This window comes from Candoia aspera, chromosome 7 (genome assembly GCF_035149785.1).
Source record: "Candoia aspera isolate rCanAsp1 chromosome 7, rCanAsp1.hap2, whole genome shotgun sequence".
In the NCBI taxonomy this organism is placed as follows: Eukaryota; Metazoa; Chordata; class Lepidosauria; order Squamata; family Boidae; genus Candoia; species Candoia aspera.
In genome coordinates, this window is record NC_086159.1 from 1116889 (window position 1) to 1144026 (window position 27138).

General features: G+C 51.8%; 1 protein-coding gene across 2 annotated transcripts in view; it reads right to left on the minus strand.

Moving 5' to 3' along the window:
• The window catches only part of SHANK3 (SH3 and multiple ankyrin repeat domains 3), a 262450-nt gene that overhangs the window by 124088 nt on the left and 111224 nt on the right, over positions 1-27138 (minus strand). For both annotated transcript variants that reach the window (XM_063309491.1, XM_063309492.1), the window contains exon 11: positions 8105-8310. In XM_063309491.1, coding sequence (XP_063165561.1) covers positions 8105-8310 — 206 coding nt within the window. The remainder of the gene's footprint in view (positions 1-8104; positions 8311-27138) is intronic.

The following is a 27138-nucleotide window of genomic DNA, read 5'->3' on the forward strand; positions in this document are numbered from 1 at the left end:
TTTCTTTTCTTCCCTTCCACCATTCCTTGCATTAGAGCCTTCTCCAGAGAGCTGGGTTTTTTCATAATGTGCCCGAAATAGGGTAATTTGAACCCGGTCATTTGGCTCTCAGGAAAAGCTCCATCAGAGTGTCCCAAAGAAGCCTCAGTCCTTTTTGCCGGAAGACACCCACCCACGCACCGAGGGGCCCAAGAGGGTCCATCTGGAAGTTGTCGATGGGACATAAGCAAAGGGGCTGCCGAAGAGGTGAATGCAGCAGCAGGCAAGAGGTCAGGAACCCCAAAGCACAAGGGTTGGGGGTGAGATGTGGGACCTAAAGCAGCTGCAGATGAGCAGCAGAACTGGTCTGAAGAGGAAGGGACTCGAGGAGGCAAGGGCGATGAAAGGGAAGAGAAGCCTGGGAAATGACCAAGAGCCCAGATTAGTCTAAGCTCTGAAATCCAAAGCAACAGCATCAGTGCCTGTCCCCCAATTTTTAGTTGCCATTCGTAAGCCCCTGGAAAGAGATCTGCCATTCCGAAATGCAGTAAATACGAACATATTGGCACATATTTTATAGTCAGCATAGAGAATGTTGGGCAAGATGGAAGGCCGGGTTAACGCAAGGCCATTGTCTGCAAAGGGCCTGATGTGTATTCACTAAGGGTGGAGGATGGACCATCTGATTACACACAGCCATCCATCTCTTTATTTTCTGGCTCTAGTAAATAATTAGTGACAGAGGACCTTGAAGCATACATAAATTAAACAGCTTTGCTCCTAGAAACAACAGGAAACATTTCAGTCACAACCTCCTGACTGCATCCATGGCTAGAGGCTGATCAAAATCCTCCTGGACCGAAGAGCTTCAGGCTGGGACGGTGCAGATGGTGGACGCCTTTCCTACCTGAACTATTTTAAGTTAAACCCAGGAGAGCCAAAGAAGATAATAAGGATCCAAACATGAGTCCTGGGGCTTCTGGCACAGTCCTGGGGTGGCATGGAGTCAAAGAACAAGATGGGCAGCCAAGGAGACAGACAGCTCAGCTTTCCCTAAGTTGGTGCCCTCTTTCACATTAGGAATCCAACCACAAGGTTGGGGAAACTGCTTCAGAACCGTCTCACCAATGGTGGAAGGGATCTCTTGCCTGAACTGAACGTACCAGAGAGCAATCGTCTTCCACATCCCATCCCAAACAGGGTTTTTTCCCTTTGCAATACTGGTAAAGTGAAGGGCTGCAGAAGTGTTTATGAAAGGTGGTGACCCACTGGGTGCTTGGAACTTGCAAAACCTGGTGAAGCGTGACCAGCTGCCCTCCTCTGAGGCAGCCTTCCCCAAGCTGGAGCTCTCATGGCGCGTTGGCATGGCACCACTGGGCACTCCGAGAAGCGGGCACGTTGGAGGTGCACTTCATCCTCACTGAGCACATTGAATAAATGAAGCCAGGATCTTGATCCAAGGGGGGGGGGTCATGACGACATGGGTGGGGTGGCACTTGGGGGCCAAACGCATTCTAGCCAAGGTGGTGTCCGAAAGGGACTGCAATGTACCTTTCCGCTTTCCAAGGCTAACAATGCCTGCCATCGCCCAACATTTGCTGTTACTTATCTATCTAAGCAGCCACCCCTGAGATGTCTCGTCGTCTTGTTCTTGCAGGGCTGGGTGTTTTCTTCCTCTCCCGCACCTTTCTGACAAGCGGCTCTGCATCATGTGCTTCTCTGAAAAATGCCTTCTCTGTCACCATGGCAGTGCAGCTCAGGTCCTTCGAAGCAACAGCCGAGGCTGATCCGCATGCTGCTGCTCCAGGGCCCCTTCTCAGAATCATCCGGCCTTGGCCCACCCTTCCTGCCTGGCTTGCGGCCACCCTTGGTCTGAATTAGTGGGTTCACTCAAAGCACGCAGAAATGATCCACTCCAACTTCCTGGCCACAGACAAGATCTGCTCACCCAGCAGGCTTCCCCGAGATCAGTTCCCCCGCCTGATATCACAAGGAGTTTTGCAAGTCTTGGCTCACGCCTTGGGGCCAGAATTCCCAAGCCCTCCCCGGTAGCATTTGCTAGTGGCATGAAAGCAACAAGCACATCCCTCAGCCCAGGGGGATGGGTCTTGTGGCTCAAGTCACCGTGGCTCAATCAGGAAACCGCCACTAGAACAAGCGTGCTGTGCAGTACAGCCATTTATGCCTTGGGGAAGTCCCTGCGGTGCAAACAACTCCCAGGCTGTGGGTAACAGGAGCCTGCTTTGCTTGTCCAACAGGAGACACGGGGGGGGGGGGGGGGGAAGAAGCGGCTTGCCCCTGGCAGAAGGCCCCCACCCTTTCCCACCGGCCTGCCCCGCCTGCCTCCAGCTGAACACGAGATATCTCCGCCCTGGACCCTCTCAACACTCCGGATGGCCCCGGCGCTCGCAGGGCGGCTTGGGGGGAATCTGGGGACTGAAGAGGCCTGCAGCTTCACAGAGGAGGGGGCTATTCTTCTACACACACGACTTATGAATTAGTCATGAATATCGACTCGCATAAGAAACGAATGCACACGGGGGTGGGGGGCAACCTTATCTAATAGACAAGCAAGCTTAGAGGTTTTGTATTAATGTGGTTTTTGTTAATTAAAAAGCCTGTGCAAGAAACAGCCAAGGAGGGAGGGTGCTGATTTTGCCATCAGCACAACTTTTCTTCTAGCCCACTCTGGCTAACGTTGTGCAGGACAACGTTGATGTTGAGGAAAACGTCCACAGTAGCTGCCACGCTGGAACTACAATCAGACGATCAGCATTTAGTGCAGTGTTTCTCAGTCTCAGCCACTTTCAGATGGGTGGACTTCAACTCCCAGAATTCCCCAGCCAGCATGGTCCACCCATCTGAAAGTGGCTGAGATTGAGAAACTGATCTAGAGGGTTTTCCTGGAACAGGCGAGATTAATGCCTATGCAGGCCCACAAAGGGCTCATCAATATTAATGCAGTTCCGTGAAAAGGTCAGGAGATCACTCACTCCTTGGTTTGGGGGGTATTTCTTGGATAGGTTTCCTCGAGCTTTGAGTAGACCTATGGAAAGGGGCTGCTTTCCAGGTGTTCCTCTTCCCCCCAACTGCTTGGCGACCACAGAGTTGAGCCTAGTGAAACGTCTCCGCATCCTTCACATACTCTCCAACTTGTAACTTCCTATTTCTTGAATTTGAGGAGGAGGAGGAGAGTTCTAGTTAATAGTCTTATTTTATCCCATTTTAGCTTTGCTTCAGCCAAGTCACACATGGCCCAAATTCAATGCACTGTAAACTTCTGGGATACATTCATGGGAGGCTGTCCCAAAATCACGCTTTTCTTTCCCTAAACCCCTCTTTTACCAGGGGTACGCAGGTGAGGGCTAATCAATCAATGCCACTTTGGAAAGAAGGCCATCAGTCCTGAGAATATTTTTATTGTACATAGATGTGGTTTCACCTCTTGGCTGTGAGCTGCCCAGAGTTTGGCACAAGATGGGCTGCTCTACTGTATAAATGTTTTAAATAAATAAAAATAAGTAATACCGTGTGTCTCTAGTACTAAGGTAGTGATTTGTGGAGAGACTTCAAAACCCAGTGGCCACCCCCACAGAAAAAATACTTCTTTGCCCCCGGTTGATAAGGGTATCCTCGTCTGCCTGGCCCCAGCTTCCTTGGGGTGCCCGCCGAGTGCAAAGCACGTCTGGCTGCATCGTGGCAAAGCCCGCCGACTCCTCGCCGGTAGCTCCCGTCCTTTCCAAAGCTGCTCCTTGTAACGGGGCTGCTCGCTTTGATCCCCCGGAGCCCCAAATCAGACTCTGGAAGTCCGATTACCATGAGCTGCCTTTTAAAAGGCTCCTTGATTAATCCAACGGTTGCAATTCTTGGGCTTAAGGACTAACCCTTGTTTATGGCCCATCCTTCCCATCCCTGGAAGAGGAGAACTACCGGCAGTCATCTTACACATCCTGCGCTTACAGCAAGGCGCAGCATGGTGAAGCAATTACTCTAACATGACACAGTCAATCCAGCAGCCCTTTCGGCTGAGCCAGACATGCCCAGGAAGCTCGAGGCATCTTCACCCTCTTTTAAATTCAGTCTAAGCTCCTGATCAGGAACATTTATTGAACAAATGAGGGAGCCCATCTCCCAAGGATTTCAGCTGTGTTTCAAGAACAAGGCCTGGATCTAGGAACACCACTCCAGCCTTTTGGCAACGCTTCTTCCTGCCCCCTTTACATAATGGACTACTTGGCTCCTCTCTGGAGCAGGCTGGCTGGTTTCCATCCGTTTCCGCAAACTGTCAGATTCGCCTTTGTCTTCTCTTTTACTGACCGTGTGAGAACCACCCCCCTGGCATTTTTTTCTAGCTCTTCAGGGCCAAATCAGGACTGACCCTCTGCACAGCTTCAGCTCCTTCCCCTTTCTCATCTGCTCCAGTGACACAGCATCTTCACTCACCCAGTGCCCGGGGTGGAGCAACGCCGCCCTGCCAGATCTTTCCTTCCTTCCACTGACTGCTGGCCAAATGCTCGTGCCCAACGTGATCTCTGTGTCGGGACCATTAGAAACAGTATTTTGCTCCATATTTGGACCCGAGAGGCTGCTCTAACTAATTCTTTCCTTATTCAGAAGTAATTATTCCCTACGTTCTTCTTTTTGGTACGCACAGTGCATCAATCTGCTGTGAACGAGCCACATGGCCAGCAGAGCTCTCTGTCTCTCGCCGATCTGCACGTGTGGTGCACACGCAAGCACGCATATATCTATGAGCAGAGGCGAGTTCCAGGTGGCTACTCAAACAGTTAGGGAACGGGGAGTCGACTTCTAGAACTTCAACCACCCAGAGTTTAGGCATCTGCCAGCTGCCATCCAGCTCTCCTCCAGCCCCTCGCTTCACTCATTAAGCGAAGCCTGTGGCTGGATCAGGCCAAGGGCCTTCTACCCAGCGCCCTGTTTCCACAACAGCCAACCAGGGACCAGCAATGGGAAGCCCACAGAACCACAACAGGGCTCTCCTCCTCATGTTTCAGAGCGGCTGGTAGCCAGATAACCACTGATCACAGCAGCTTCTGTTGATTTCTCCCACGCTCAACGGTCCACCACGGAGGATCAGAGGGATGAAACTGAGCCCGAGTCCAGAAGGATCGACTGACGGATTATGGGCCATCAAGCCATTACCAACTCTTAGCAACCACAGAGCTATGGACTGGCTTTGCAAATATCCTCTGCTGGGTTTGTGGAAGATCTAACAGGTTCGTTTGTGGAACATGCCATGCTCACCCAATGTTAGTATTAGTTAGCTTCTGCTCTGCCCTACCGTGCTGTACAAACTCAGGCCCTCGCAATGTATGCTGCAAATCCACAGACTGGGTAATTCATTCAGCATGTTATGCGAATGCATTGGGTTGCAGATGCTTAGATTCACCTAGACAGTTCTAAAGCCAGGACTCAAGAGGGGCTTTTCCTTGCTCTGACCAAGCCCAAGCTACACCTGGTTCTTACAGCACCAAGTTCCTCCCTCCAATCGCCAGAATGCGGGGGGGGGGGGGGAGGTCACCTGGTTCAACTTGCCCCTGATGCAAGACTCCATTTGTACAGCACCATCAAGGAACTCTGTTCAAGCCCTGGGCCATTGCGCCTCTCCATCCTGTCCCCCGCCCCACATCCTGCAAAAGATCAGCCCGGGGTATTTCTTAGCAAAATTGTGCGTTCTGGGGAGGAAGACGGGTGCCTTACCTCAAGAGCTGTTCCCACCTAACATGCCACAGCTTGGTTGCTGGACTGGTTTGCCCAACATCCTAAGCCAAGGACTGAGTCCCTGCCACACACGGAGCCTGCACGTGTCTGTGCAACCCCGGCCCACAAGCAACAGTGTGGCCGGGGCAAGGAGCAGGCATCCCGGGCCCTTGGGGGCCAAACAGCCCTTCTGGGGAGCACATCAAACAGCACTGGAGTGGGGGTGGGGCTTTAACCTTTGCTCCTGTTGCGGCCAGAATCAGCACCTCGCTATCAGAAATACTGAGGGTGCAATCTGCCATTAGACACTGCAACCAGGAGTGGCACATAAGACGGAGATGTAATTCTGGTAGTCCAGTGGCATAAACCAAGGGTTAAACCCCTTCCACCAACAGGCCCCTTCTTGCCCCGTCTGCTTTGTGCAAACTCTGTCATGCCCCCTCCCACCCAGATCTCCGGCCCATCTTGGATAGTCCTCGGTACCAGCAGGCAACTATATCCTGAATCCAAACCAACCCAGGACAGCAGGGAGGAAAAAAGAGGACAAAGACAGTCTACCTGTCTACATACAGATTAGACCCACCTGGTTCGAAAGACAGTGGCAGATTTTGATTAACGCCACCAAAAGGTGTCCTTGCTCCAGAGATGACCTGCCGTAAATGCTTTCAGCCACTTTGGGCTTGGAGATCTGCAAGCTGTGCTGGGCTAAGCTTTGGGCAGCACAGCCTCCATCTGGGACAGCCGCGTGCCAAGGGGCTGGTGCCTTCCCTCGGATGCTGGCCAGGAATGCGCCAGGTGGCATCGTCACCCCTGGGCTCCCCAAAGTCTCTCGTGGAGGTCATGCAACCCCAACAGCAAGAGCAGCTTCCAGTCTGGCTGGTGCCCCTTCACAGGAGAACCACAGAACGGGCACTGCTTGGAGCATCTTTGCAATGTGACCTCATGCTGCCTGCAAGTGCAGCCAGCGCTGCAAGCATCTGCAGTGATGAGTGGGTGAAAAAGATGCATCGGGTTCCAGATGGGGCCGTGCTGGTGAGCAAACAATAGGCGCCTACAGCGTGGAGCACAACATGGCCCACGGGGCCTCTGGGCCTGACTGCTTGTGGGGAAGGCCGTGCAGAGCGAACCCAGCCAGTTATCCTGGCTCAGATGCCTCCGCAGCCCAGGGGGGAGATGCCCTTCTGCCAAGGGAGGGGGCCCCGTCTCTCATCTGAAGCCCAAACCAAACCAGCCCTGAGCGTGCAAAGAACCCAGATCAGCACAGCTCGTTTTTACCACGTGACCAGGGAGGCACAGCTGGACTGCCCCCCAAATCCAACCCCACAAATAAAATAAAATGAAATAAAATGCACCTTGGGAGAACAGGAAAAGCAGAATGTAGCTCACATCCACGTGGCATGATGGGGAGAGGGCAACGAGAGGGCAGCCGCGTCCCTCTGGCTGAGTCAATGTCCACCCCACAGAGGACTCTTCCCCAGATCTTGCCTATGGGCCCAAGCACCATCCTGCACCCTTGATCACTTGAGTCGCAACTCTTGACTCTGCCCTTATCTTTGCACACACACAGAATTGTCTTGATTCCCCTGTCTGTTGGCGGGCGCTAAGAAACACATCCTAAGATGAACCAGCGCCAAGATGGACTGAAGACCGATTGATGCAACAGATCACGTTATGCATTTCACTGGACCCTCAGTGGTCAGAGCAATTGATTTGTAGGGCTCAACCCAACCCATCTGGAAAGATAATGGTTGTTCACACAATGCACCTCGCCTGGTTACAGAATTAACCAACGTTCTGGGTTTACCGAACAGGGCAAGCTGCCCAAAAGGTAACCAAGGCTGAACCTAACCAAGGTTAGCATGTTGCCCAAGGGCAGCCAGCAAGTTATTCATTGACTAGATCAAGCCAACTTTGGGACTGGAATGGCAGGATCCGGGGGCCTTCCCTCCAACGCCAAAGGCCATCTTGCTCCCCCAAAACGCCCCTTCAGAAAAAGGCCCCCCTGGCCAAACCTCTCCCCCCCCCGTCATACAAGGCCCTACAGCAGAGGGCGATTTCCCCAGCCCTCCCACGCCCAAGCTGAAGCTCCCCCTGCCGAGACTCGCTCCACGAAGGAGGACCACTCAGGGCGCCCGGCACGCCGAACGCCCCTCCCCACCTTGGGAAAACTTGCTGCCTCCGCTGGAGTCCCCGAACGCCGCCCGCTGCCTCCCCCGGCCCCTCTCGGACCACGGCCACCGACAGCCCCGGGAACCGGTGGGGGGGGGCGGCACGCGCGTGCCGACCGGAGGCAGCAACTCCCAGGCCGGCCAGCTCCCCTCTGGACCCACCCGGTGACCACGGGGGAAGGAGGAGAGGGGCGTGTCCCTTCGACTCCCCCCGCCGCCCGGTGCCGGCTGCTCACCCTTGACGGCTTCTCCGCGGTTGAGCTGGATCTCGCCCTCGCCCTGCGGCGCGTAGCTCTTGACGGCGATGAACTTGCGGCCGGGCACGGCGCTGTACAGCTTCTTCTTGGGCCCCCGCAGCGGGGCCGGCGCCGCGTGCGGGGTGTGCTCCACGCCCGGCCCGGCGCCCGGCGCCCCCCCGGGCCCGCTGCCGCTCCCGCTGGGGCTGTAAACGAAAACGTACGTTACGGTGCTGATGCCCGGCGGCGGTGGCGGCGGCGGCCGCAGGAGCACCATGGCCGCGGCGCGGGGCCCCTCCGATCGGGCCGCCGGGGACGGGGAGGCGTGGGGAGGCGGGCGGGGAGGCGGGGAGGCTCCGCCAGCAGCGAGCGAGCCGGGCGCGGCGGAACGGAGGCGGCCTCCTGCTTCGGCCCTCCGCCGGCCAGCTCAGGCCATCGCGGCCGGCCGCGGCGAGAGGGGTCGGAGCCGCCGCCGCCGGGACTCGGACCCCGCCGCTCGTTGCCCGGCCGGGGCGCCGCCGGGGCGGTCAGGCTGCTGGAGACGGGCGCCGCCGCCACCGCCGCCTGCTCCGGCCGGCGCCCCCTCCGACGGCGCCAGCGCCATGGCTCCGCTGCCGCCGCTCCGGCCACCCCCGCGGCGGATGCTGCTCGGCCCGGCCGGCTCAAGGGCTGCTCGCGGGACGCTGCCGCCGGGGTCGGCTCCGCTGCTGCTGCCGCCGCCGCCGCTGCCCGCACATGGCGGCGGGGAGGCGCTCGCTCGGCTGCCGGCAGCCCCCGCCGGGAGGCCCGCCTGCCTCGGCTCGCCGGCTCCGGCTGCCTCCCCCGGCCGCTGCCGCTCAGAAGCCGCGCCGGCCGCTCCTCCCCTTGCCTGGGCGGGGGGCGGGGACCCACCGGGCCGGCCCCCCGCCGTCCCTGCCGGCGCGCCAAGACGAAGTCGCCCGCCGCCCGCCTGCTGCCGCGTCCCGACTCGCAGCCAGACGGCGGGGAGGGAAGGGGGAGGGGGCGTCCTCGCACCGAGACGCGCGCGGGAGCCAGACCGGCATTCCCCAGGGACAGAACTGCCTGGCATGGGGCCCCCGCGCAGGCAAGGCCCCAGAGGGGCGTCCCGGTCGGTCCAGGTCAGGGCCTCAGAGCCCATCCGCCGGGGTCACAGTAGCCCGGGGTTGGGCGGAGGAGCCCCCCTCAGGGGCAGCGCCACTCCTCCCCCCTCGCACCGCCCCCCCTACAGAAGGGGTTCCCCTGCCTTCTTCCAAGGGGCTTTGGCTCCCCCAGCTTGCCTAGGACAGCTGGCTTTCCTGGTGGCCCCCATCCCACTTTGCCTGTTCAGCCACCAGGAAGCACGACTGCTTCCTTGGCACAGAGGCGATGCCCCAGGAAATCAACCATATGACAGCTTAATGGTGTGACCTGGGCCCCGTCCCAACCTATCACAGCGGTACAAAACATCCAACTTAGTGAGGGCTTCCCTCGCAACACTCTCCGACCAGCCCAGGTTCTTTCGTAGCCCCAACTGGGCTTTTCTCCAGCCTCAAACAGCTTTCCGAACAAACCCCGTACAGACACTCAAACGGACAGCCTGCATTGCTGCCCACCTCCCCAAGAAGAGGAGGCGGCAGTGGTCCCCTCCCTCTTAAGGTCTTGCAACACACACACACCCAATCAAAACCCTGAACCACAAACCAGTGAGCCCAGTTCAGCCCAGTCCACGCTGGGCCAGAGTGGCTCCTCTGTCCCACTAACATGGAGCTGGCTCGGCTCTGCAAGGGGCAGGGGGTCCCAATGAGTTGCTCTCCTTTCCGTGGACCAGGAGTCTGACAGTCTCGCCAAGGGAGAGGCAGAAAAATGGCCAAGGGCTTCCAGAAACCCTTTGACCCGTCAGGTGCCTGGACTGGCCCTGCACCAGCACAACACCGACCAGATCTGGCCATCTGGCCACCGTCAGCTCCAAAAGAGCATGCTGGGAGAGGGGTGGGGATGGAGGGGGAGGCACTGGTCCACTGGGAATACAAAACCCTGAATTGTCCTTGGCCGAACCATCAACCAGCAAGCAAGAATGCTGGAATTCCTCCCCCTCCACCCCAAAAGGAGCCTCAAGTAATCCAACATCACCACCAGATCCCTCCAACTAACTCAGGAGGGGAACCTATTAAAAATGAATGCTTTAAGGCAGTGTCTCCCAATCTGGGCAACTTTAAGATGGGTGGCCCAGGTTGGGAGACACTGCTTTAAGATAAGATGCATCCATCAGGCAGAGGCCTATGAAAACGCAGGTCTGAGACAGAAGGCAACTGCATGTGTGTGTGAAGTTCACAAAAGGTTAAAGGGCCTTTAAACCCTAAAGACTCTGCCTCAAGGACAGCAGCTGCTCAGTTTGTGAACACACAGCAAAGCCCGCTCTGAAGTGCGGCTCTGTACCAAAGTATATAAATGCAAAATGTTCCCTCCTGCCCCTCCCTTCATCGCTGCTAGAATCAGCCTTAATCACAACATAAAAGGATGAGCTTTTTGGGCGGGGGGAGAGGCCCTATTTCTACAAATGAACGAGATGGATTCCTTGGGTAGCAAGGGGCCTTGGGGGCTTCTCGCCCAACCCCTTGCTCAGGACAGGGGTCCTCAGACCACCCAGACAAATGGTTGTCCAATCTCTCCCGAAAGCCTGCAATGATGGAGCCACCATGATTCCAGGAGGAAACAGTTCCACTGCTTCACAGCTCTCATGGGCAGGAAATTCCACCTTATGTCAAGTTCGGATTTCCCTCTGTAAAGCTTCCAACCGCTGTTTTTTGGGCAGTATGGAAAATAAATCCATACCCTCTTCTCAGCCCGGTTCAGAATGGGCGCAGAATCTGCAGGCTTGCTTAGACAAAACCAACCCCTTTGATCAGTTCTGCCCTGCCCTGCCCTGCCCTGCCCTGCCCTGCCCTGCCCTGCCCGAGAGGCTCCTGTGCCCCTGCCATGCTACCCTTGAGCTCTTGACCTCTTTCTCCTGGGAACTGCGGTCAGCTTCGGCACCCCATGATGCCACCACACTGCAATGGCTACAGGGAGCCTGGCTCAGAATGCCCCAAATGCACATACAGGAAAGAGCAGAATTATTGTGTTGGAAAGCACAGGCCTGCTCAATATCGCCCACCGAAGGAGGTGCTTCAGGGCGTCAGGTCCATTGACAAGTCAAACGCTCTCACAGAGAACCTCTAGTGACCGAAGAACTACTTCTTAGCCGGAGCAGCATCTGAGGGAAGCATCCCTCGATGGTCAACGCAGCCGCTTTCGCATGGACTACAACGCTCGATACTAGCCTGACTGAGGAGTATAGGAGGTGCAGTAAAACTCGATTGGGCAAGTGTGCATAACTCAGTCCAGCTGGTGGCAACCTCTTAGGTACATGATGCTTCCTGGTCACCTGCTCTGTGTGCATAGCAGCAACAACCCAAGCAGCTCCAGCAGAGACCCCACTGAAATCAGGTCTGAGATGGGAGGAGAGCGAAGAGACCCCCATGGCCTCCCCCCACCACCCCAGCATGCTTGGAGAGCTGCCTTCCACGCTCAGAGGCCACCAAAGACTGCCCAGCGCCATCCTCAAATCTGCCAGGGCATCCCAGCCATGGAAAGTCTGGGAGAGCTTGGAGCAGGTTTGATTACTTATTTATTACCCACCTTTATAAGGCTACACAGCTGTGGCTGTTGTACAAGTTAACACAACCTGACAATAGGCCATTAAGAAAAAAAGATGGCTGTAGCCCTCTGCCGCCGCAGTCCAACAGGCTTCTCAATGGCCTTCCACCCAAATTGTCCAGAACTGCTGGGTGCAGAGATGGCTCCTCCAGGAAGGGGTGCACTCCTCAAGATGGAACCATTCTCTCCAAGAGGAATTGGCCGCTGCATGGACCCAACCACGTGTCACCCCCATAACCAGCTGGGTGGGACATGGATTAAGAGGCAGATGGCTGGGTCAAGAGTCCTAAGGACCTTCTCTGCTCCTCAGGAGTTACAGGATCAAACATCTCTCGGGTAATAGGACAAGACGGCGCCTCTGTCTACACGGCTGGACTTACCCACCTGTGGGCTGAGTGACTTCTTCCATCAGATGCCTAGAGTGAGCCTCACGGCGGCCCTGAAAATGTCCTCGTGAGCTACCCCTCCCCGACAGGGAACGGGTGGCCTTAAACAGGGCTGCTGACCACTATCTGCAAACAGAGTAACGGCGGAGAAACAGGTCGTGTTTTGCGGCTCTTCTTGCCGCAAAGTCCTCCCTCATCTGGGCTCTCAGACACGTTTGATCATTTACTAGAAGCTGCCCCAGCACGCTCCTCTTCACAAGATCTGACTACGTGACTTGGAAGGAGAAAGAAAGGGCAGGCGTAATCAGAGTGTTTTGCACACTTCTGTACAATGATGCACATTTCCACAAGCACCACATGGAAAACTAGGACTGGAGATGCTGAGGGAAGGCCGTCCCAAAGCATGAACAATGCGGACTTAGCCACATTAGATGGTCAAAATGGTGGTTGTCGCCGGGGCGTACCTCCTAGGTCATGGTTTCTCAGCCACCCCTAAAGGAACCACCAGCCTGGGACGCCCTGAACTCCGCAAGGATTCTGGGATTTGAAGTCCACACGTCCTCAAGGGGCCAAGGCCGAGAAACACTGATCCAGTGTTTCGGTGGCTCCTGAGGGAAAAAGCAAGAAAGAGGCTGACCTCTGGACCAAGGACATCATAACTGAAGTGATAAACTGAAACAAAACTTTGGTTACCACTTAACTTTTTCCTAAAATGTCCTACAGCAAAAGAAGTACTTCCCCAGGGTCACGTAGGAACATCCTTTCCAGGATATTCTTAAGAGGTGCCCAGGTCAGGTCTGTGCTGGAAACCCTTCCAGGGCCAGCAAACTCGTCCTGGCCGCAGTAACATCTTTGTGTGGTTATCAGCATTTGTCGCCTGCCTCTCCAGTGATCGCTCTGGAAAGGCGGCCATCTCCAGCACCTACTGGTCAGTTTTCCAGTTTGTCTTCTGGAGAGAACGACACCGTTGTACAAGACAGCTGGCTCTCCAGTTCTCCTCCTCTCCTCTGTGAGTCTCATGCATCCGCCTGTTGCCACTCTGTGGCATCCCATTTATTGAAACACTTAGATTTCTATATAGGTATCCATGTCCGTGAATATCTAGGTAGTCCTCACTTAATGACCATTTGTTTAGTGATAGTTCAGACTTTTTAGCACTGTCTTGTGCTAAAAAAACCGACTTATAACCGGTGTTCGCACTCACAGCAGTCACAGCGTCCCCACGGTCATGTGATCATGATTTGGGCGCTTGGCAACTGGTTCACGTTTATGACCGTTGCAGCTTCTGGCAAGCAAAATCAATTGGAAACTGTGCAATTCACTTAACAGCTGCAGTGATTCGCTTAATGACCACTGCAAAAAACGTAAAATTGGGTTGGAGTTTTGCTTAATGACTGCTTCACTTAGCAACCAAAATTCTGGTCTCTGTTGTGGTTGTTAAATGAGGACTACCTGTATGCCCTGCATATTTTTCATTAAAAAAAAGTTTTATCTTCCTTTTTAAAATAATTCTGTGCATTGTTTTTTTTTTTTTGCTGTTTGTCTGCTTTTGGTATTCAAATTACAAAAGCAAAAAAGAAAAGGTTTTAAAAAGTCAGAAGCACCTCCCCTACACAGAGGGAATGGAACAGACATGTGACAAAAGGGCCTCTTTTGTCTTCTGGCACTTCAGAAACTAACGCTGTGAAAAAAGGTGCCCCGATTTTTCAACCGCTTATTTCTGTTTCCAGTCAATAAGCTGACAGACTTCATAAAATGCCACAAAATGTGAAAACATCTAGATCCAAAAGTCTGTCTCCTGTGTGACCCTAGCCTGGGCATTAAGGGGAGGTGTCCAGTCCAGCTCAGCTTCCTTGGTCCACGTGGGCAAGCACGTCAATGTTAAGAGCGGTACTCAACTGTCTGCCCACACGTTGTGCCTTTCTGTCACCTCCTGTAAATGCATCTTGCCCGGAAGAAGAACAGGGGTTTCCCCGTTGCAAAGATTCAGCATTAACCCAGAGTGAGAGTCCTTTTCACGCCTTGCTCTCCCTGCAAGTGAGGGGTTTCCTGCAATAAATGTGAGTCTGGAAGCAAGCAAGTTTTGCTCCTTTTGACTAACATTCGTTCCTTGCAACACACCACATGCCACCCACTGTCTTGCTACTAACGTTTGCGCATTTTAAAATGCCTTCATCCATTTTCCTAACTTCAGCGAATATTCTGCCGAGAACACAAATTCATGTACCTGCTCTGATGTTTCTGTGGTTTATTTATAACTTGTAATTAGCACTCCATTTTCCTCTTTCAAAGACAAGTAGTCTGGTCCTTGATACATCACTTTTCAGTTTCATAGTTCATTGCCTTATGTTGTCTGTTTGCTGCCAATCACTGAGATTCTCCGCCAACAACCCATCATGCGCGTGCAAAGGAACGTGTACGTTCCCATCCCCAACCGACACACCTCTAACTTCATCCCAAGCAGGCCTTAGGTATTTATCGATAGACACATTATACAACTACAGGGCTAATCGCACATCCTCATCAAACTCCCTGCTCAGGGTTGAACTATGTGCTCAGCATCCCATTTATGCTCAAGCATGCTTGACTTCCTTCATATGCTGCCTTCAGCCGCCACCTCCATATCCATACAAAACATTCCATGATTCAACCCTACTCACTTTATCACATGCTGTCTATAAATCAACAGACCAAGCATAAACTTTCCTTCTCCCATTTTTTCTATGACCTGCTGATGAGGAAAAATCTCCCAAATATTCAACCAAGGGTAACTCTGTTCTCTGAGAAAACAGCGGTGGATTGCTCCTTCCTCGGTTGTGCAGGAGGGCAGAAAACCAGCACATGGAGCAGGGTTGTGAGGATCTGGACCTCTTTGCTCTGTGAAACCTTTGTCAATAATTACTGAAGCAGTGAGGTGCCACCTCCTTTCCCCCACTCCTTTATTTATGTTATTTCTCTACCATTCTTTCTTGTCAAGGAGCCCAAGGCATTTTACAGGAGAGAATAAAACAGGAGATCTTAGATAAAACCTTGACAATAAAATCCACAATCCCTAAAGATAATAAATATGAATGCTAAAAGCAAAGTTCATTTCAACAAAGAGAAAACTAAAATACATAGCAGGCACCCATCCTGCTGTGCTGCCTCCTCATAGTTAGTGAAGGGGGGGTGATCCTGGGAGGGATGAGCGAAGAGCGTCGGGAGCGTACGCCCAGAGTACATGTACTCCCAGCAGGGTCAGCCAAGGCGTGAAGGTCATCCCAGCTGCCCAGCTAAAGCCAGCAGGCACCTGTGCTGGGCAGCAGCGATAGAGGAGGATGCTGGAGGCGGAGGATCACTTTAGTGACAATGGCAAAGGCATCCCTTCACCTGCGTGGGAGAGGGCCATGGTAAACCACTCCTGTATTTTTACCAAAAAAGCCACATGGATTTAAAATACAAAATGATTGACGATACAGTGCCAGATGATGGGAAAGGCTGAATGGCACTCAGTATGCTAGTGAGGAAGAAATAATACAGGTAGGCTTCAAGTTTCAACCATTCATTTCAAATTATGGCAGTGCTGAACAAATGGTCCTTATGCCCAGTCCCCAAAGTTTCAGCTGTTGTGGCCCCCCAAGGGTCACGTGATCAAAATTCAGGCACTCGGCATCCTGCCCGCACTTACGACTGCAGGGGCGCTTCAACTCCCCCCTCCACCTATCTGATCCCCATCTCTGCCCTTTTGGGCCCCTGCACTCTACCACCCCAGGTGCCCTTCCCTGTCTCCTTGCTCCCACTGCTGATGAGGTGTGCCCGGCCCTTGGAAAGGTGGCTGTGGGCTGCGCGAGGCCTTCTTCCCAAGGTCAGGCACAGAGGTTTCCTTGCTGGGGTGGCTGTGGCTGCATGGGCAGCTCAGGTTTCTTCCAGCCCCAGAGCTGCAGTGTGCCAAGAGGCCCTTGAGCCATGCAGTTCTGGGGTTGCTGGCTGCCCCACGAGGCAGAGTGCAGGGCAGCCAAAAGGGCAGAGATGGGGGCGGAATAGGCAGTTGGGGGGTGTTGAAGGGGAGGCCATCCCTTACCGTGGAAGAACCAAGGCTTGGGGCTGGGAGGGACCAAGCCAGGATCGGGGTGGGTCCTTGGCTAACAACCGGTGGGATTCGGTTAACAATGGCAACAGGGAATGCCAGGATTGCCATTGCTAAGCGATGCAGTCACTTGACGTCAAGCTTTATGACTGCATCGCTTAGCAACAGAAATTCCAGTCCCAATTGCCATCGTAACTCGAGGACTACCTGTATACCCCTTTGAAGTACAAATGGTGTTTATGACATGCCCACATTAAGGCCTTCAGCTGCTGAAGTTGCCATGCAGGAGAAGAAAATCCAAAGCCGCAAACAAAGGATTACAGCACAGTGGAAACGTGGAATGTAACAAGCATGAAGATGGGTCTATCATACAATATCCTTAATTTCACATGCTAGCAAAATAACGCTTAGGATCATACAATGCATATTAGAGTCCTACATGGAAAGGGAGATGCCAGATGTTTAAGCCGATTTTAGAAAAGGCCAAGGAACATGAGACATTCACTATTGTTGGCATTTGCTAAATAATTGAAAAAACCAAAGAATACCAAAAAGAAGTCAATATGCACTTCCTTGATTATAGAAAGGCCTGCAGTTGCATTGACCATATTAAACTGTGGAACATCCTTAGGAAAATGGGAATCCCAGAACATCTCATTGTCCTTATGAGAAACCTAGGTATAGGACAGGATGCAACAGTCTGGATGGAGCACAGTGAAACCAACTTGCTTGAGGTCAGCAAAGGAGTGAGACAAGGTTGTGTACTCTCGTTATTTATTCAACCATATGCTGCATATATAACAAAGGAAGCTGGATTAGAAGAAGATGAGCATGGTTTTAAAACTGGAGGAAGAAACGTCAATAAACTGCGCTATGCTGATGACACTCTGCTGATAGCCAAAAACACAAAGCATCTGGAAGCTCTAGTAATAAAAGTTAAGGAGCAAAGTGAAAAAATGGGCCTAAATTAAATATAAAGAAGAACAAACTAATGACAACAGATAGGACCACCAGGCTTAGAATTGGCAATGAAGGTATTGAAGTGGTGGAGAGCTCCTGCCTTTTAGGATCGGCCATCAGCAGTAAAGGAACCAGCAGTCAAGAAGTACGCCACAGCCTAGCACTTGATAGAGCCACCGTGAAGTCCTCGGAAAAGATACTCAGATGCCGTGATGTGTCTGTACGTAGAAAAATCACAGTCAAGCATGCTATGGTATTCCCTGTGACACTCTATGGAAGCGAAAGTTGGACTTTGAAGAAGCAAGATAGGAAGAGTGTTGATGCTTCTGAACTTTGGTGTTGAAGAAGACTCCTGAGAATACCATGGACAGCCAAGAAAACAAACTGATGGATCATTGAACAAATCTCACTCAAGGCACAAATAACCAGTCTCAAATGACCATATTTTGCACACGCTATGCAAATACCTAGCTCTCTGGAAAAGGCTCTAATGCTGGGAAAGGTGGAAGGAAAGAGAAGAAGAAGTTGACCAGCAGCAAGGGGGATGGGCTTGATTATAGTGGCAACAGGTGCACTGTTGGAAGACCTGAAAGACAAGGCTGGGGACAGAGAATCCCGGGGACCTATCTATGCAGTTGCTAAGAGTCAGCATTGACTTGAGGGCATATAATCAATCACCCGTAGTGTCAATCTGGTTAAGAAGATGTTACCACATAAACGCCTGGGTAAACTGCCGTATGGTCAATCGTTTTCTGAAGGAAGGCAATAGGGTCAGCTGAACCTCTCAGAAAAGTGCCTCCTAAGGGGGGTGCAGACTTGAGAGGCCTTTCTCCTGCCAGAGCGAGCAGCGCCCACTGGTGGGACTGTGCATAGGATCTCCCACTGAGATCTCAATAGAAGAATTGGACAGAATTGGGCCCCAAAGCCAGGCCTCAGAGGAGAGGCAGAATTCCAGAACCCTGAGGCAGAAGGTTTGTGGACCAGGGGAAATATAGAAAGACAGAGAGCACAGGACACCCTCTGTATTTGATCTCACTCAGTCTTCCACACCTCAGTTCATGGAGTCATTGGAATAACAGCACAGCTGAACAGGGGCCTATCAACGCAAGAATTCAAAAAGGGAAATGCTGAACGCCATTGTTGTTGTTTATTCATTTAGTCACTTCCGACTATTTGTGACTTCATGGACCAGCCCACGCCAGAGCTTCCTGTCAGTCGTCAACACCCCCAGCTCCCCCAGGGACGAGTCCGTCACCTCTAGAATATCATCCATCCACCTTGCCCTTGGTCGGCCCCTCTTCCTTTTGCCCTCCACTCTCCCTAGCATCAGCATCTTCTCCAGGGTGTCCTGTCTTCTCATTATGTGGCCAAAGTATTTCAGTTTTGCCTTTAATATCATTCCCTCAAGTGAGCAGTCTGGCTTTATTTCCTGGAGTATGGACTGGTTTGATCTTCTTGCAGTCCAAGGCACTCTCAGAATTCTCCTCCAACACCACAGTTCAAAAGCATCGATCTTCCTTCTCTCAGCCTTCCTTATGGTCCAGCTCTCGCAGCCATATGTTACTACGGGGAATACCATTGCTTTAACTATGCGGACCTTTGTTGTCAGTGTGAGGTCTCTGCTCTTAACTATTTTATCGAGATTTGTCATTGCTCTTCTCCCAAGGATTAAGCGTCTTCTGATTTCCTGACTGCAGTCAGCATCTGCAGTAATCTTTGCACCTAGGAATACAAAGTCTTTCACTGCTTCTACATTTTCTCCCTCTATTTGCCAGTTATCAATCAAGCTGGTTGCCATAATCTTGGTTTTTTTAAGGTTTAGCTGCAAGCCAGCTTTTGCACTTTCTTCTTTCACCTTCATCATAAGGCTCCTCAGTTCCTCTTCGCTTTCAGCCATCAAAGTGGTATCATCTGCATATCTGAGATTGTTGATGTTTCTTCCAGCGATTTTAACTCCAGCCTTGGATTCCTCAAGCCCAGCATGTCACATGATGTGTTCTGCATACAAGTTGAATAGGTAGGGTGAGAGTATACAGCCCTGCCGTACTCCTTTCCCAATCTTAAACCAGTCCGTTGTTCCGTGGTCTGTTCTTACTGTTGCTACTTGGTCGTTATACAGATTCTTCAGGAGGCATACAAGGTGACTTGGTATCCCCATACCGCTAAGAACTTGCCACAATTTGTTATGGTCCACACAGTCAAAGGCTTTAGAATAGTCAATAAAACAGAAATAGATGTTTTTCTGAAACTCCCTGGCTTTTTCCATTATCCAGCGAATATTGGCAATTTGGTCCCTCGTTCCTCTGCCTTTTCTAAACCCAGCTGGCACATCTGGCAATTCTCGCTCCATGAATTGCTGAAGTCTACCTTGCAGGATCTTGAGCATTACCTTCCTGGCATGTGAAATAAGTGCCACTGTTCGATAGTTTGAACATTCTTTACTGTTTCCCTTTTTTGGTATGGGGATGTAAGTTGATTTTTTCCAATCTGATGGCCATTCTTGTGTTTTCCAAATTTGCTGGCATATAGCATGCATTACCTTGACAGCATCATCTCGCAAGATTTTGAACAGTTCAGCTGGGATGCCGTTGTCTCCTGCTGCCTTGTTATTAGCAATGCTTCTCAAGGGCCATTCAACCTCACTCTTCAGGATATCTGGCTCTAGCTCACTGACCACACTGTCAAAGCTATCCCCGATATTGTTATCCTTCCTATACAGGTCTTCTGTATATTCTTGCCACCTTTTCTTGACCTCTTCTTCTTCCGTTAGGTCCTTGCCATCTTTGCTTTTGATCATACCCATTTTTGCCTGGAATTTACCTCCGATGTTTCTAATTTTCTGGAAGAGGACTCTTGTCCTTCCTATTCTATTGTCTTCTTCCACTTCCGCGCATTGCTTGTTTAAAAATAATTCCTTATCTCTTCTGGCTAACCTCTGGAATTTTGCATTGAATTGGGCATATCTCCCCCTATCACTGTTGCCTTTTGCTTTCCTTCTTTCTTGGGCTACTTCTAGTGTCTCAGCAGACAGCCATTTTGCCTTCTTGGTTTTCTCTTTCTTTGGGATGTATTTTGTTGCCGCCTCCTGGACAATGTTGCGAACTTCTGTCCATAGTTCTTCCGGGACCCTATCTACTAAGTCCAGTTCCTTAAATCTATTCTTCACCTCCACTGCATATTCCTTAGGGATATTAGTGAGCTCATATCTAGCTGATCTGTGGGTCTTCCCTAATCTCTTTAGTCTGATCCTAAATTGTGCAAGAAGAAGTTCGTGATCTGAACTACAGTCAGCTCCAGGCCTTGTTTTTACTGACTGTACAGATGTCCGCCACCTTTGGCTGCAAAGGATGTAGTCAATCTGATTTCGGTGTTGTCCATCTGGTGAAGTCCATGCATAAAGCCGTCTCTTAGGTTGTTGGAAGAGAGTGTTTGTTATGCAGAGTGAGTTGTCTTGGCAAAATTCTATCAGCCCCTGCTTCGTTTTGTTCTCCCAGGCCATGCTTACCTGTAATTCCAGGTGTCATTTGACTGCCCACCTTAGCATTCCAGTCTCCCGTGATGAAAATAACGTCTCTTTTAGGCGTGTTGTCCAGTAGGTGCTGCAGATCCTCATAGAACTGCTCTACTTCAGCTTCTTCAGCATCTGTGGTTGGGGCGTATATTTGGATCACTGTGATGTTAGATGGCTTGCCCTGAATTCGAATTGAGATCATTCTATCGTTTTTTGGATTGTATCCAAGCACTGCTTGAGCCACTTTACTATTAATTGTGAAGGCTACTCCATTTCTTCTGTGGTCCTCTTGTCCACGGTAGTAGATCTGGTGGTCATTTGATGTGAAGTGGCCCATTCCAGTCCATTTCAGGTCACTGACGCCCGAAATGTCTATCTTTAATCTGGACATCTCACCAATAACCACATCCAATTTGCCCTGGCTCATAGATCTTACATTCCAGGTTCCAACGGTGTGTTGATCCTTAGAACATCGGATTCGCCGTTCACCACCAGCACCGTCGGCCGCTAGCCGTCCTTTCAGCTTTGAGCTAGCTGCGTCATCACGTCTGGGGCTAGTTGAGCTCATCCTCTGTTCCTCCCCAGTAGCATTTTAACCATCCTCCGACCTGGGAGTCTCATCTTCCGATGGTATACCGACATATCTCTGGTTGTACCGATCCATTTAGTTTTCACGGCAAGAATACTGGGGTGGGTTGCCATTACCTTCCCCAGGGATCTCATTTAGTCTGACCTCTCTGTCATGACCTTCCCGTTCTTGGGGGGCCCTTCACGGTTTAGCTCATGGCATCATTGAGGTGCTCAAGCTCCAGCACCACGACAAGGTAACGATCCTTTGCTGAAGTGAACGCCATTACTGAGCAGGAAAACGTATGTCAACACCAGCCTGATGAAGTGCCCTTTTTGCCTGCAGAATGGAGGCCTCCTCATGAAGCCAATGAGCGGAGCAACATCCGTGTCCAACCCAGAGGGGACAAGATATCTAGCTTGCGCATTCAGGTTAGCTTCCCAGAAGGACGCCCCAGGGGATGAACAGTAGCCTGGATCTAAGATAGCCAGAAAGGACTAAACTGGGAATTTCTCTGGGAGGACAGGGAGAAAACGCAATATGACTTTAGGCCGTAGTTTAAGGTCACCCTCTTTTAACAGCACCTTATGGGCCTTCTGCCCCATAGAGATACACAGGAGGGTCACGCAATCTGAACAAAGCATAATTAGCAGTCCTTCCTGCCCTTGCCTAGCACAATCAAGGTGCTTTCCATTGGATGGCTAGGATTAGGGCTCAGGTGGCCAAGAGACCACCTGTCATGTTCCCTGTTTCAATGGTGCTGTACATCGTAACGGTTCGCATGCCAGAGTGTTGACGCGCGTTCCTGGCTGGGAGGGTGCTGCTGATAAACCTTGTACGGGGAGTTGTGTCTGCCTGTGCCATGGAGGAATGTGTTTGGGTTATCTCTTTAATGTCAAGGTCTTTTTGCCCGTTGATCAGCAGAGCTCGTTAGGAGCACCTGGGAATGTGGGATGGTAATGAATGAAGGGGTGGGTGGGACGCTGTTTGAAGTGGGGCTATTTAGTTTGACTTTAGGCACGCTTTTCTCATTCTCAGCTTTCTTTCGGTTTGCACTCTATTCTAAATAAAATCAGAACCTAAACTTTGATTTGGAGTCTGAGCGTTTTATTTGGGTTCAGGCAATCATTACACCACCTTCCCCAACCTGGCGCCCTCCATCCTCTGCAGCCAGAGTGACCAAGGATGGCTGCCCAACGTAATGGCCTCCGGCAGGAATCCCTGCCCGCTTCAGCTGGGCTACAGAACTGCTGGGAACAGAGCCCCCTGCCTCCCCGGCTTAACGATGGCAGGGACAGAAATATGCAATCCCCAAACCACACGGTTTGGAAGCAGCAGCAGCAGCCGCCTTTTTGCGTTAAGACCTTCAGAAGCTTTTACAAACTTTACAATCGGATTTCAAAGAGCCCCCCCTCTGCCCCCCAGACTGCGTTGGAGTGTTCCTCACCCTTCCTTGCGCTGGCAGAGAGCATTACTGGCATGAAATGTGCTCCTTCTGTTGAAGCTTTTGCTTCACGGATGACCGCAAGTAACGGAGGCCGCAGCACCACATTCCCAGAGCAGAACAGCGGAACAGCCTTTGCCTCGCGAGGCTCGGCACTCCTTTGCCCGGCCGTGGGACTGGCAGATGCCAATGCTCTACCTCGAGCCAGAAGAAGGCTGCTGGAGAGATGAGGGGAGGCGGCCTTCTGTGCGTCCCTTGTGCTCACACCCTTCCTGCCACTGCCACTTCCTCTGAGATGTGTGGTCGGCTTCCCTGGGGGAGGCTTCAAGGCCAGCGGCCGGGCGAGAGAGGGCCAGGCGGCATTCAGGATCGCAAGAGGCTTGATTCTCACTCAGCCCAGCCGGAAGCCCCTGCCAGCTGCCCTCGTCCTCCTGAACGCTGCCTGCCACTCCAAGGGCCTGGGAAAGAAAGGGGCTGCAACAGACCAGTCTGTGAGGGACCCCCCCTCCCCAGCCCCCAGGCCGCAGGAACAGCTCTCCACCTGGCGCCTTCCAGCTGGGTCCAGTTACAGCGCTCTGGATTCCTCGCCTGCTGATGAACGAGGCCCTGCGACAGAGTCGCCGGCCTTTAGGGTCTTCCCGAGGCAGTGGGGTGGGCACCAAGACTCATTTCCTGCAAGACGAACTCCTAAAACTGCTCCCCACCATCCTCTCTAGCCCCCCCCCCAAAGCTTGCTGCTTTTTATTGGCTGGTGGGCATACTGCCAAACAAAGCACCAAACCACCCTCACCTCTTCATTTTCTGAGGATGCCTCTGAGCTTCTGGGTAGCCTAGGGATGTTCTGGGGAAGAAAGGTAATTCCAGAGACTGTTTGGCAGCAAAGTGACTTCCTATACATTTATTTTTTAAAAATGGAATCTAAAAAAAAGGAAAGACAAATGACGCAAGATGAAGCGGGGGGCTGGTGGCAGGTAACGATTCCTGTGCATTTACCACTCCCCACAAGCACCCCATTCTGTATTCAGCACCAGGAACCACAGTGACTGTGGCATGTCTTGAGAGCACCTATTGTGAGCATTTTAGGGCTTAATACATAATTCTTGCAATTCTCCCATGTAAACTGTGGTGCCATGCTCCAGGAGGAGGAAGGCAAGATCAAAATCGGTGGCTTATACACTTTTCTTCCACAATCCACATCCAGCTTTAAAGTTTTCCAAGGCTTTCCTTCATCCCAAGCCCTGTCAACAGAGGCTACCAGCCTATCAAAGGGCTGTGTGTGTGTGTGTGTGTGTGTGTGTGTGTAAACTGACTGAGGGCCACATGCCCCTTGCCAAGTTCACAAGAGAGAGGTGAGGTGCAAAGGATGCTGAAGGTGCCGATTAGCTGCCGGCTCCACCGACTCTGGACATATTTCCAATACAACCGTCACCGCTGAACAAGTCCAACAGCTTGCCAACAGACCCCCTCTGAGGAGACTGCAAGGCACAAACCAAGTGCAACCCTTCCCCATTCCCATCACAACTATTGGGAAGAAAGGACATAATTAGCCTGCTGCGTGGTGCATGCCAAGCACTGAACTGCAGCCCCCCACCCCCCCGCAGGCGGGTCAAAGCAAAGGGCCTCTCAGAGGCCTCAGCGGCTTGCAAAGCAACACGGTGGCGGAAGGGACCAGTTTGCGGCTGGTGGACAGCAGCCCCTCCAGTGGCTGATTCGGACCCCCAAGATTTCTAACCTTCCACAGCAACAAATTCCCCTCCTGGACAAGTGGGTGGATCGTCCCTAAACAGGGATCGGTGCCGGGCTTTCCTTTTGACCACACGGGGATGCTCTGTGAGCCTTTCCATGGGGAGGGGGGGTGGCCACACTTAAAACCATGACCACGCCAAGCAAGAGCACAGAGGGGCCTGCCCACCATGCGCGGAGAGTCCTCAGCTGAGAGACCTGGACTGGGAGCAGAAGCAACCAAGTCCAGCCCTTGATGCACCTTCAAGAAGAGGTTTTCAGCAGCTGCTGCTTGGCTGGAAAGCAGAGACCTCCCAGCTTTCCTAGCTGTGTGAGATAATTATTAATAATTAGATAATTATCATGAGATAATAATATCCTTCCCATCAGCATCACTTTCTCTTATTCCTCAGCCAGAACTTTTGGTGAACTGAAGAGAAGAGCAAGTTCCCGTCTTGGGAGGCAGCCAAATGGGAACCTTCCCTGGAGATGGCTGATACCCCGATGTGGCCTTGGCGTGGAAAGAGCCAGAGGCCTCTCTGGTCCAGCCTGGGGTCCTCCAGGTCCCTCAAGGGTGGACCACAAGCAGGTCACAGGGCCACTGAGCCCTCCCAGACACCTGCCCTGGCCATGGCATAAAAAGGCACCCTGCCTTTAATAGTGGAGGTGGTTAAAGACCCATCACTTACAGCTATGGGGAAACCTTCCTTTAATCTGGCCTGAGCCTCTCGCCATGCAGCTGGATGGGGCGGGCTCTAGTATAGGCAGGAGGGAGGAAACCCATCCTTCACTTTTGCCATACCAGGCATGCTATTATAAATGCCCATCATCCACAGAATATGGGTAGTCCTCGCTTGATGACCCTAATCGGGACCGGCAACTCTGTTGCTAAGGCAAGCAGTTGTTAAGCAAAACATCATGTGACCACGCTGACTTACAACAGCAGTTCCAGCAGTCCAGGCTGTGGTAGTTAAATGAGGACCATGTGGGTTGCTGTCATGACCTCGTTGCAAGGCACAAAGAGCCTCACAACGTGGATCATGATCATTAAGGAAAAGAGGAAGGAGATAATCAAACCAGGGATTAACACAAGCACCCAAAAGCACCCACACCCCTGGACCCATAAGCAGCTGAAAAGAAGGACGTCAGAGGAACGAAGATAAGACGCACCTGGTGCCCCGGAGGACACAACCGTCGCTGGGAGACAAAAGAAGACACCGGGAAAACGCCCAGGCAGCCATCAAGGGTCCCATCAAGAGGGATCGGGTCAAAGGAGGGTGGGGAAGCCCGGGGCAATACAGGAGGGTATAAAAGGGGCACCCCCACACCACCTACCCCGTTCCCGTTTTTCGTTCTGTCAGCTATCATTCCAATAAACCAGAAATCCTTAATACCCATTAAGTGAGTCTGTGTCTTATTGCGAAGCGAGGCTGACCCTGACAGTTGCTAAGCGAGGACCTCATGTGACTGAGATTTGCACCCTCCTGTTGGATTACCCATTGACTTTGCTTGTCAGAGGCCAGCTGGGAAGGTCTCAAGTTGCCAAGTGCCCGAATCACAATCACGTGACCGTGGGGATACTGCAATGGTCCAAAATACAAGGACTGGTCATGTCACTTTTTTCAGTGCGTTGTAACTTCGAACAGCCACTAAATGAATGGTCATTAAGAGAGGACTACCTGTATCCACTTTTTTCCTTTCTTTTCACTTAATTACATTTAATACTCTAAAGCACTTACATAATAAAATATTAATAATTTAAGCATATTATATAAATATTGTTGTGTCAAAATAACATACTGTACTAAAATCGAACAGACCACGGAACAACAGACTGGTTTAAGATTGGGAAAGGAGTACGGCAGGGCTGTATACTCTCACCCTACCTATTCAACTTGTATGCAGAACACATCATGCGACAAGCTGGCCTTGAGGAATCCAAGGCTGGAGTTAAAATCTCTGGAAGAAACATTAACAATCTCAGATATGCAGATGATACCACTTTGATGGCTGAAAGTGAAGAGGAACTGAGGAGCCTTATGATGAAGGTGAAAGAAGAAAGTGCAAAAGCTGGTTTGCAGCTAAACCTCAAAAAAACCAAGATTATGGCAACCAGCTTGATTGATAACTGGCAAATAGAGGGAGAAAATGTAGAAGCAGTGAAAGACTTTGTATTCCTAGGTGCAAAGATTACTGCAGATGCTGACTGCAGTCAGGAAATCAGAAGACGCTTAATCCTTGGGAGAAGAGCAATGACAAATCTCGATAAAATAGTTAAGAGCAGAGACCTCACACTGACAACAAAGGCCCGCATAGTTAAAGCAATGGTGTTCCCTGTAGTAACATATGGCTGTGAGAGCTGGACCATAAGGAAGGCTGAGCGAAGGAAGATCGATGCTTTTGAACTGTGGTGTTGGAGGAAAATTATGAGAGTGCCTTGGACTGCAAGAAGATCCAACCAGTCCATCCTCCAGGAAATAAAGCCAGACTGCTCCCTTGAGGGAATGATATTAAAGGCAAAACTGAAATACTTTGGCCACATAATGAGAAGACAGGACACCCTGGAGAAGATGCTGATGCTAGGGAGAGTGGAGGGCAAAAGGAAGAGGGGCCGACCAAGGGCAAGATGGATGGATGATATTCTAGAGGTGACGGACTCGTCCCTGGGGGAGCTGGGGGTGTTGACGACCGACAGGAAGCTC